The 12578-nt window shown below is 47.8% G+C and overlaps 1 protein-coding gene across 2 annotated transcripts in view; it reads right to left on the bottom strand.

Moving 5' to 3' along the window:
• Positions 1 to 12329, bottom strand: part of RRAGD (Ras related GTP binding D) — a 29662-nt gene extending 17333 nt beyond the window's left edge. For both annotated transcript variants that reach the window (XM_080938704.1, XM_080938705.1), the window contains exon 1: positions 12023 to 12329. In XM_080938704.1, the coding sequence (XP_080794830.1) occupies positions 12023 to 12167 (145 nt within the window). In that variant the 5' untranslated portion in view covers positions 12168 to 12329. The remainder of the gene's footprint in view (positions 1 to 12022) is intronic.
• Positions 12330 to 12578: the final 249 nt, after the last annotated feature.

The raw sequence follows: 12578 nt of genomic DNA, 5'->3' as shown, positions 1-12578 counted from the left end.
TCTTTCCATTTTTCAAGTCAGAGTTTCTCTGTGTAGCCCTGGGTGTCTTGGGAACTTGCTGTGTAGACCAGGCTGCTTTTGAACTCAGAGATCTGCCTGCCTCTAACCTCTCAAGAGCTGGGATTAAAGGTGTATGTCATCATGCCTGGCTAGGAGGCTATCCCAACAACAAATCCAAAACATGTGCCCAAACAAAAACCTGTACTTGAGCGTTTACTTAGACAAAACCAGACACAACCCAATGCCCACCAACCCATTAATGAGCACATAGAATGTGACATATCATATTTATATAATGGAACATTCATGAGCCATGAAAAAGGAGTGCTGATAAACTTACACCACTGAGTTACATACTATAATGGGGTATGTAGAAATACAGTACATGAGGTGCAACTCAATTTAGGAATGATTTTAGTGACATCTCTTCATGTACAGGAGGGCACGGTATGCATAGGAAGTCAGAACAACTTGAAAAGAGTCAGTTCTTGCCTCCTTCCCATGTAGGTTCAGGTGGCAGACCAAATCCCACTTTAAGCAACAACTTATCCCCAACATGCACCTCCCCCACACACCTCCCCACATCACCTCACCCCCCACATCACTTCCCCCTATCACCTCACCTCCACAGATCACCTCCCCCACACCACACCTCCCCCTCACACCTCCCCCACATCACCTCACCTCCACACATCACCTCCCCCACACCACCTCCCCCACATTCCCCCACCATACACCTCCCTCGCACATTTCACCTCCTCCAACCATCTACGCCTTCCCCACCCCCTACCCCAGCACCAAGTCTGCAGTCTTCTCTAGTTCAGCAAGTGACTGATGTTACAAGATACAAGTTGTGATGTAGGGGAGGAAATGCACGTAAAGGTTCCCTGCTCATCAGTGATGCACACACAGTACTGCTGGGACAAGTCTGCCTCAGGAAATTAGACCACGGACTTAGGTCACACTAGAGCCTTCTCCACCTGAATCCCTAAAGGGTGTGCGTTATAAATAGCAGCCGGACAAATAAATATACACAAGTGGAAAGTCAAGCCTGAAATCCTTAAGTAACACAAAAGACAGACGGAGGAACCACAGGGTAATCATTCTTACTACAGTGAATGGAGCTCAGCCTTCCCTGCAGGCATTTCCTCAAATGCTGAACATTCAAGAACTGCCCAGACTAAAGTGCAGAAAGCACAGGCTAGACAAGGGGAAGATGGAAGTCTTCCAAAGGATCCGAACAAACCCCAACTCACAGAGATGACTGTCTCAGCCTGTGAGCCATCCAAGAAAGGGTCATGGATTCTGGACATAAAAATACTGCGGGGACAGGGCAGGCAGGGTGAAAGGTGCACTCAACACCCATACGGAGGGGAAAGATGAACTGGGAGAGAGAGAGCCCCGCAAGCTGTAAAATAACATCAGTGGTATCGGGAATGCCACTCAGAAGTCCCACCATCTACCAAAGAAGTTCCCAAAGGGGCAGGCATATGAACTCGGGAAGGCCAGTTTGTACAATATGAGTGAGGCTGTGTCTCATAAAAGCAAGACGCATCGGGGCTGGGTTGGTAGTTCAGTGGTAGAGCATTTGCCTTGCAGAGTGAGGCCCTTGGTTCAATTCTCAGAAAGGCAAGAAGTCTCTCTCTCTCTCTCTCTCTCTCTCTCTCTCTCTCTCTCTCTCTCTCACACACACACACACACACACACACACACACACACACACACACACATAGAGAGAGAAAGAGAGAGAGAGAGAGAGAGAGAGACAGAGAGAGAGAGAGAGACAGAGAGAGAGAGAAACTTGTACAAAAAATATTTATAATACTCAAAAACTGAGAGCACTTCAAATGTCTAACAAAAGGTAAATGGATAAGCAAACTGTAGCACAATCTGGCAATACAGCAACACAGACAACAGGGCTGGGTGCGTGCCTGGTATGCAGAAGGTTGCAAACTGGATCTTCAGCATCGGAAGAAAAGGAGGCAAGGCTTAAGTTGTGGATACTCACAGATGAATCACAGATAAAGCTCCAGTTCCCTTTTTCCTCCATGGAATTCTGAAACAATGTGAACTAATGTACAATGGCAAATACCATTTCAGAAGTTGGTTGGGGACAGGAAGTAGGAGTGGAAGGGACTTCACAGGGGTAAAGCAATGATACTGTGGATGTATCCTTTATATCCTGTGGTGCTTTCAGAAGGACCAAATGTGTACTTACTTATGTAAATTTCACTTTAATACAAGCTATTTAAAAATGCAACCCCAAGGAGAAGTCTGACGAACTCCAGTTCTCTAACCTCTTCCTCCCAAACAACACATGTTAGACGGTGAGGGTCCTCTGGGCCAGCCTGGGGAAGTGCTGGGTCTCTAACATCAGGCCAGGAAGCAAACATCTGTCAGCTAAGCCCTCTCATCCACTGATTGCTCTGAATACAACCCTTCTTTTAATAAAGCTCAAAACATCAAGATTTACATACAAGAATATCTACTAGCTAATATTGCTAGATGTGGATGTAGTTTTGACTTCAGCTGAGTCTGTAAACTGAGGCTGGGGCGACCCCTTTGGGGCGTTGGGTGGCAAAGAAAACCTCTGTGAAGAAAGCGTCGGCTTCAGAATCACAGTACAAAGTAAGAGAAGCCAGAAATGCAGCTGTCACTGCACATGGAGCTGGATGTGCCCCAGTCCAGTGTGGACACTGACTGTAGAGCGCACACTGACTGTAGAGTGCACACTGACTGTAGAGTGCACACTGACTGTAGAGTGCACACTAACTGTATAGTGCACACTAACTGTAGAGTGCACACTGACTGTAGAACTGTAGAGTGCACACTGACTGTAGAACTGTAGAGTGAACACTGACTGTAGAACACACACTGACTGTAGAGCAGAGAAATGGCAGCCAGGGTGAGGATGGTACCATCAGCAAGGATCCCTAGAGACCTGTGTGATGATGCACTTATCACTGTAATTGAATGTCTACATGCACAGTGTGCTAGGGACTACTTTGTCACTTCCTCAAAACTCTCCTGGCTAGTGGTAAGCACCCAAGGGGTCTGGGTAAAGAACCCACCTCAGATCACAAGGCTGGACTTCATAGTAAATACAGCAGATCCTCCACCACGGTAAAACCAGACCATCTCCTTACCATGTTTATGTCAACTATACAGCCTTCTAACATCAAAGTTCTGCATTCCTAATTTATAATAGCACACATTGCCATTGTGAAAGAAAGGAAGAAAGAAAGAAAGAAAGGAAGAAAGAAAGAAAAAGAAAGAAAGAAAGAAACCAATAGCCATGGCACTAAATAGCAAATACCCTTTTTGAAAGAAAAAAAATCCATAAACTTCAGAGCTTATTATGCATACGGTAAACACTCTTTAGTAGAATCTCTTCACATATCCATACTGACAAAATATGCTCATATAAATGCCTTATTATTGTGTCTTAGTTAGGGTTTCTAGTGCTGTGAAAGACACAATGACCAAGGCAACTCTTTTTTCTTTCTAATATTCATTTATTTAATGTACATGAATAACACTGTAGCTGTCTTCAGACACACCAGAAGAGGGCGTCAGATCTCATTACAGATGGTTGTGAGCCACCATGTGGTTGCTGGGAATTGAACTCAGGACCTCTGGAAGTGCGGTCAGTGCTCTAACCACTGAGCCATCTCTCCAGCCCAAGGCAACTCTTATAAAGAACATTTAACTCAGGCTGGCTCACAGAGTCAGAGGGTTAGTCCATGATCGTCACGGCAGGCAGCATGACAGCATCCAGGCAGGCAGAGTGCTGGAGAAGGCGCTGAGAGTTCTACATCTTGATCCAAATGTAGCCAGGAGGCAACTGTATTCCAGGGAGCTAGGAGAAGGGTCTCAAAGTCCACACCTACAGTGACACACTTCTTCCCACAAGGCCACATCTAATAGTGCCACTTCCAAGCCAAGCATATTCAAATCACCCCATATTGTGAGCCACCATTGAAAAATAAATTAGTGTATCTTCCTGACTAGGAGGGGAATGAGGCAAATATGAAACCCAAAGAGCTTCAGTGAGAGCAGATGGGGTGGAGGGACTCTCCTGAGATACAGAGGGAATTAGAGCCGTCCACTCTCCGTGATGGTCATCTTCTTGCTGGTCTTATTCCTGGACCCAAAATGCCCTATGGTTTGCATGATGACATGCCTTCTTTCACCTTCCCTATGACCACCCAGCTGACTGGTCTTGTCAATACAATAAAAAACATCTGCCACGGACGATATGGCAGGACCGATATGCTTCAGAATGGCGTTCACATCCTCCAATGGTTCCCTGTTGATGAATGTGCCAGGGCCATTATGGCGTGTGACGTCACCACCCTGGCACATGGATCCTGGGATATCCCTGTCCTTTCTCTTCAATGCTGAGTTGAGTTTCGTGCTGTCTTTGGAACTCTCTACAAAGAGCTTGAGGGAGGTGTAGCCTAAGGACCTGCCATCGGCCATGGCATCAAAGAACATGGCTGAGTTAACCATGGCTGCACCAAGTGTCAACTGGGGACAGGCTTATGTGGTGCTGTGGAGAAGGGCTCTCCACCAGCATCTCCTGAGCACGCCTAGTGGAGCAGCATGAGGCTGGAGAGGAGTAATGATGAGGGCTGACAGGTTCTCCACACAGTATGAAGCCAGAGGCTAGCACAGAAAGACAGGGAGCTCCAGACAGGGCTCTAAAAAGTGCCAAAGGGTCTCGGAAGCTGTTGCTGACCCGGGATGAAACATGTACAAGAGTGCCGCTCTTATTTCATGCCCCGGATGCCTCCCAATGTGTGGCAGGGCTGCAGATACAAAGAGAGACCCATCTGTATGAACAAGAGGGGAACAGAGACCGGAGACGGTACACAGTAACAACACTTATGAAGCTAAGAAGTCAAAGCCTAAAAGGGGAAGAATGGAGGACAGAGGAACCTGAAGAGAAAGGTTGTTTCAGAAGTTACAGGGATGGAAGACCAGGGCACATCCCAAAGACAAGAGGAACCACGGCCAGGAGATGCTATCTCCTCTCTCTAACACTCTCAGCTGGTTCCCTCCTGGCCACTCAGGCCTCCGGAAGGCCCTCGAAGGGTCCTGCCTCACTCACTCATCTACCTGAGCGGCTTCCCCAGACTTCCCTTACTCAGTCCTGCTACACCATCTCCTTCTCTGACCTAAGCCATACCTCATCACTCGCTAGCCAGGACCTAGGTCTTTTAAATAGTCCTCACTACACGGCTTTCTTACTTTGCACATCTGCCCTGTTGCTTTCCTTGTGTGCTGTCTATCTCTCTCAGGATACACAGGGCATGTAGTAGCCCTCCAGTCAATTACCTCTGAATAAATTAGCTGACAAAGCCCCAACAGACGTGGATGAGAACTCCCAGAAAGAAGCTGTGTCCGCAAAGACTGACCAAGTAGAGCTGGGGTACCTGCGAGCAGTTGGGGTGCTCCAGTTCAGAGCCTAATTATGCCTTTTCCTAGAGTATTATCAATCCAAAAGCTGAGAATGTCATCAGATAGCATCTGAGGAGTATGCAATTCTCCCAACTTACTGAAACCCTTCTCTCTGATGCCCCTGACAACATATTTTTAAGAATGTCTTGAAATTTAACTTTTGTTCTGTTATAAAACTTTTCTGATAGAACATTCTATTCAAGGAGACCAAAATCTACTTTCCCTTGCCATAATCAATCACAGTTGCTCCAGAATAAATCACTTGACGTGAGAGCTATTTTATATGACAGCACAGGCAACCAACCAATTCAGTGCTGGGAAGCTTAGTGTTTAATTCAACATCAAGGAGGTGATTAAGAATACAAGACGTTGACATAGCTACACCCACATTTAGGAGGTTCCCTTCAAAGTTCCAACTCGCAAGGGAGGGTCTGTGGAGACTCGGACACCCAACGCTCTAGGGGTTGGGGAGACAGTGCTTGCAGTGTGTGCTTGAGGACCCAGACAAAGAGTGAGACACTCGTGTCTGACAGTCTGACTATCCGCCTATTCTATTAACAATGGACCCCAAAGAAAAGGGAATTTCCCAGGACTCTCCTGCTGGGAGAAGGAAAGGGTACGACCCTGAAGATGAACTTGATAGGAGCTCTCAGATTCTAACTCCTTGTCAGACCACCTTACAGGATGAAACTGAAGCTCAGACAAGGATGGTGGGTGGGGTTGAGCACACATGTCTACCTTTGGACCTTTATTTAGATTTTAATCACACTTAGGACTCAGAAAAGACAGATTTGGGAGCTCTGCTGGGTCTTTTTGTCCCTCTTCACACAATGGCCACACAAATACATCATTTTCTGCCTCCCACTTTTAATTTGACCTGTGGCCTCTACATATATGTACATTCACACTCACATATGAACACACACACACACACAACTTCATGTCTGGAGCTCAACTGTTAAGAGCACTTAATTGCTCTTACAGACCAGGTTTAATTCTCAACAAGCACATGGTTGCTCGCAGCCATCTGTAACTCTAGTTCCAGGGGATTCAATGCTTTCTTCTCATTTCTGTGATAGCAGCTCACACTCAGCGTGCCTATATACATGCAGGCAAAATACTCACACATATAAAAAGCAAAACCTTTAAAGAAAAACAAAAGAAAGAAAATAAAGTAGACAAACTGGATGTCTGACTGGGGCTCTTGGAACTGAGTGAAGTGGCTCAGTCACTCTGTCCAGGGAAGATTAACCAGGGTCAGACTTTAACACAGATTTTCCCATCTGCCACCTAGCCCCGATCCTACCCAAATTCCCATAGCCCAGCTGATGAGCCTAGTAGACCCTGTTAGCCTCTGTCAGGGAAAGGGTTACCTAAATGGGATATTATCTTTAACATTTCAAAATTATCCAATAGCCAGCAGAACCCTGCCCAAACCTAAGCAGCTTTGCAAAAAGATGAATCTGTGTCCTGAGCACAGGGCTGACCTGTGGGAATGCTCAGAACCATGAACTGAAGGAATCGAGAGTGTGGGGTGGGCTTCCTCGGTGCTGCCCAGTGCTTCTCAACCTTCCTGATGCTACAACCCTTTCATCCAGCCCCTCACGTTGTGGTGATACCAACCATAAACTTATTTTTATTTCTACTTCAGGACTGTAAATTTGCTGCTCTCATGAATTATAACGTAAATATCTGATACGAAGGTTATCTAATATTCAACCCCTGCAAAAGGAGCTTTTAGCCCCCAAAATGGTCACAGTCACAGGCTGAGAATTGCTGGTCTAGGGGCTCTCCCTTGGGAGACAGGGAAGTTCTCTGCATGAGCTCTGCCTCATGACAGTGAATCCTTTGAGGCCGATCTCTTAAGTTTGAGACCAGGCTGTTCTATATAGCAAGCTCCAAGTCAGCTAGAACTACAGAGTGAGACCTTGTCTCAAAAACTTAAAATTATCTACAGAATCAAAATCTTATATAAAATGCTCTCAATTCATACTAGTAGGGAACTAAAACAGCATGACTGAATATATAAGTACTTAATGTATATTATTCAGCTATGTCTCTAATGTCCTGCCTTTTACCAATGCTTCCTAGAACATTGTTTTCTTGGGAACTTTTTAAAATTGCTTGAGAGAAACCCAAGGCTGCTTTGCAGAAATCTCTTTTACTCACTGAGAAAACAAGTGTCTGTCCTTCTTGGATCTCTAATGAGAGATTCAAAGCAGCTTCTCAGACCTGTTAATCCAGGAGTGGAAAGCCTATCTGATCCACGGCAAAACTAGGGAGAGCCACTGTCACCAAAGAACTTTATAAAGTTTGGCAGAGGAGACAGAATTCTTAATTAATTATTTAAATTTTAAAGGGGTAAGTGGCTGAGGCCATGAGTTCGGATCCCCACAATCTACTCACAGAAAGATGCAATACTGTGTGTGCACCTGTATCCTAGTGGACCATGTGAGACAGGAGGCTGAGACACTGAAACCCCGGGGGCTCCAGGGCCCAACACTAACAAGTCATGCTGCCTCAAATAAGAAGTCGGGGACCGACTCTCAACAGTGTCCAGGAAGGGCGTGTGAGCTCTAGTGCACACTCATTAAAAAGGACAGACCAGAATAAAGAAGGTAAAAACAAACAACAACAAAAGGTGGCTTCGACAGCCAAGCTTCTCTGCCCAGCCCTGGGGATGGTGCAGATAATAAAGTTAACACCTGGGACGGAGGCACAGAGACCTTCCAAAGACAAGATGCTCAAACTCAGAGCCCACCATTTATGTAACGATTGCTTACGCTTCCCTGCATTCCGATACACTGTCTTATGCCGGTTCTAATAAAGCAAAACAGGAGAGTGGTATCTAATAAAATTGCAGCAAGGGTGCAGCTCAGGCCTTGAACTGGTGACCCTTGTGCCCCAGTCTTTGGAGTGCTGAGATTGCATCGCCACACCCAGCTTCTTGATGGCTAGTGGGTGGAGCTTGGAGGATTCTGCATCTGTGTATCCTTCAGGGCTTATCAGCAGCTCACCCAGGGGTGACTCTATTAACAATCCAAACTGCCATTGCTTCCAATTCCCAGGGGCAGAAGCCACAGTGAAAACCAGATTCGGGGATACTGTGGTAAGCAACCACTTTCAACTTTCCCCTAAAAATTGAGCACATTAGGAAGAACCTTTTACTTTCTGACAAAATGATGGGAGAGCAGATAATGGGGTTACCTTTTAATTTTGTTGTCAGTTTTTAAGGCATAGTAATTTACTTTAGTAAACTTAATGTCTAGGTGTTAAAAGTGAATCATTATCTACATGCCAAAAATAAATCATTATGGGCTGAAGAGACTGCTCTTCTAGAGGTCCTGAGTTCAATTCTCAGCAACCACACGGTGGCTCACAGCCATCTATGAGTTCTGAAGCCCTCATCTGGCATGAAGGTATACATGCAGATAGTGCAGTTACATACATAAAATAAATGTTTACAATAATTAATCATAATTTATAGCACAACTACGGGTTTACGTGGGTGCTGAGGAGTGAACCAGGAGCCAGGACAATTGATCTGTGGGGTATGGTAATGTGTGTTCACAACTTGGTCATACACACATGTATGTGGGTGCTGGTGAAGCTTGTGTGCCTACCTCCTTCTATCTTCTGCTGAAGGTCTGTCTAAACCTGGAGCTTGACAATTTGCCTAGGCTGGTTTTAAGTAAGCTTCAGGAGTCCTCTTGTCTTCCCTCCCCAGGGAGCATAAAGGCACACAGCCCCCCAGAATGAATGCTGAGACTCTGAAGTTAGGGCTGCATAGCAAACGCTTTACCCATTCTGCCCTTGTTTTTGTTTTTAATGGTTTAACCACTGTCCCCTCTGGAGTTTTACCTAGGGCAGCATTTGAAGATGAGGCTTGCCTCACTGTAGAAAGGATAAGGGCTGGAGAGATGGCTCAGGCTGCTCTTCCAGAAGTCCTGAGTTCAATTCCCAGCAACCACATGGTGGCTCACGACCATCTGTAATGAGATCTGATGCCCTCTTCTGGTGTGTCTGAAGACAGCTATATACACACACACACACACACACACACACACACACACACACACACGCACACACACACACATTACATAATAAATAGTAAGTATTTGAAAGAAAGAAAGGATAAGAAGGAGTCAGTCCTCATTGGAACTAAGCTGCTTTGAAAACACCCCTGCCATTCAGGAATAAAATATGGAGTGGGAGCCAAAGGAGACAGACATTTAAGCCTCACATTAGCTGGACTACATTTTCAAGCTTCACAATAAAACTCATAGGTGCTCTGTTAAAAATGAGATCAGGGGCCTCCACACATCACACAGACGAGGGGCAGTGGGAATGATACTTCTGTCTTCAGTCTGACAGACTCCTGACAGACTGCCTTAACAAATACCTGACAAATCGCTTGTCAGACCTCCCACCTCCGGCTTCCCGGCATCAGAAGTTACTGACCTAATGGGGAAAATTCCAGACCTCCATTAAATACAGACGCCAAATTCCATCTGTCAGGGAGGGGGATGGGAGAAAGAACTCGCCAGTGAGCTGCTCTTGTCAAATCCAACCTTTCTCAGATTGAAAGTTGAAAGTCCCTGTGGTGCGCGCTCTATCTCTTAAACTTGAGAGATGAATGCATACTTTACTAAGGTTTAAACAGGCGTATGCCCTACAGAATGTAAAGCACTTGCCGTTCTCCCTGAGCACCTATGCTGGGAGCTCAGAACCTCCTGGAACTCCATCCAGTTCCAGATCTGCCCGTATTCATGCAGCACACACTCAAACACGCACACGAATGCACGTTTAAGTCTGAAAACAAAACAAAACCAGCTAGGCTTCTGAAGGACACAGAGCAGGAAGTGTAAGTTCTTGGCTCCCCCACTCCCTGCCCCAGCTCCCCAGGATGGAATCAGCTGGCCGACTGTTGCAGGAAGTGCTGGCCAGGGAAGGCAGATTTTCTGATAGAGTTTCTGCTTCAAGGCCTAAACCAGACATCAGAGGCTGAAAGGGAAAGTGCTTAAAAGATAAGAGATGAAGGAAATTAGCAGACCACCTGTGTACAACAGAGAGCCGAGCAAAGCTTCTGCTGCGTTTGCCAGAGCAGAAATTAACACGCACCACATCCTTTTATAGCAAGATTCCAGGGTTCTGCCAGATTCGGGAACTCCCAATGGGGATTGGGGGATTATTACCGAAGTCATCAAAACATAGCTGCAGGCAGGTTTGCCTTTAAATTAAGGTCCCTCCGAGCCTCCCTCCAGTTCTGGCTCTGGGACGGCCTTTGTTTCAGGAATCCTTCCCTCAGGCAGGGCTGTAGTTTCACTTCAAATTTTGCCAAATCAAATTTCAAAAGAGCCCCAGGCTCTCCTATAAGAAGGCTACGGGAAACTAAAAAGGTTGTGCCCCTTCCCCCGCAACCTCTCAGAGCCACAGGATAGTATAAAATAACTGGCTTTTCCCTCTGGAATAGGGTCTTCTTCCTCTCTAAACTACCACAATAAGGAACTACCATGCACCTATCTTTTCAAATGCCTTGGAAATACAACCCCAGACAGCATTTCTCTGGAAGGATGTTAGAGTCTAACAAACGCTATTTAATAGTAAAGTACCTAAGCAATTTAATTTTAAAAATGAAAAGAAGAAAAACGTGGCCGAGCGAACTACCGTGGGACCAATCAAGGGGAGTGCGGATGAGTGAGGCGCAGAGGCGCACAGGCAAGTTTAAAAGGAGAGCCAGCACCAGTCCTCTCTGGAGAAAAGCCAGGAAAAGGGATGACTTGAAAAAATGTTCCTGCCAGGCTCAAGTCTTAGTGAACTCCATTCCCTTTCTGATTCACTGAGTCAGATGCAAAATCAAACTGTCTTCTTCTGAGAAAGGCTTTGTAGAGAGAAGTTAAAGTTCTGTTCAATGGATTCTCAATAAAAGTTCTTAAATTCCTCCTTTTCTTCAGTGTGTGACATTAAAGAGATTAGTCCTTTCTCTGGGATGTTTACAACCTACCGGGAGAATGTTAACAGCTCCGTTCAATTGACCTTTTAAAGTGACCTTCCGCTTTTGTGGGGAATTTTTTTTTCAAGAAAAAAAAAAATTCTGGAATCCTAAGGTCAACTTCTTTGTGTCCCAGGAACGAATGCAGGCAGCCCCCATCCCATCCGAAAGGCTAACTTCAGCTCCTTCGGCAACGACAAACAGTTGGCTTCAGCGGCCAAGGATTGCTCGCCCCGCGCCCACTCCCGGGGACGACACGAGATGCATTCAGGGTGTCGTGAGACCCAGAACCCCGCGGTCTCCCGGGAAACGCGGATACCACCTGCAGCGCAGGCCCCGCCCCAGCGCCCGGGTCCCACGCCGCAGACCCTCGAGCGGCCACGGCGGGGAAGAATGACACGCGCAGCTGTGGGCGACCCAGCCGGCACGCTGCCGCCGGCGGCCGCTTTTAGCTCGACATCCGACCCTGCTCCCCGCCGCCGGCTGCAGCCCGGCCGCACCCCTCCCCCACCGCGGCGCCCGGGACCCGCGCGCCCCGCAGCGCCCCGCACCACGCCCCGGACTCACCTCCCTCCTCCGGCCCGCTGTCCAGCTCGGCGTCCGAGGACTCGGGCCCATCCTCGTAGCCCGCCAGCCCCACCAGCTCATCCTCCTCCTCGTCGTCGCCGCCGTCCTCACCCTGCGGCTGCGGCTTGCCCAGCACCTGGCTCATCACGCCCACGCTTGCCTCCCAGGTCCCGCGTGGGCCGGGTGGCCCGCAGCGCCCCGGGGCCGCGCCTGGTGAGCAAGGAGGTGGCAGCGGAGCCCAGCCCCCTCCCCGCCGCCGCCGCTGCTGCCGCCGGAGGAACCAGCCGGAGCGCGGCAGCTCTCCCCGGGAGCGCGAGGGAGTGACTGCGTGACCCGAGTCACCTGACGCTTGTCACACACACACACACACACACACACACACACACAACCGCCAGGCGCGCGCTCGCCGGCCGCTGCCACCGCTTGCTTGGCGGAGCTCCCGCCAGGGCCACACACGTTCTCCCCGTAGAGAGAGTGCGGGGTGTCCAGACGCGCACCGGCCACCACCCTCCGGGACTTCTGCACGCTGCCTCTGCAAGCGTGACCCGGCGGCTGC

This window comes from Micromys minutus (genome assembly GCF_963924665.1).
Source record: "Micromys minutus genome assembly, chromosome: 26".
Classification (NCBI taxonomy): domain Eukaryota; kingdom Metazoa; phylum Chordata; class Mammalia; order Rodentia; family Muridae; genus Micromys; species Micromys minutus.
The sequence above is the reverse complement of the archived record's forward strand: the minus strand, read 5'-3'. Positions and strand labels throughout refer to the sequence as shown.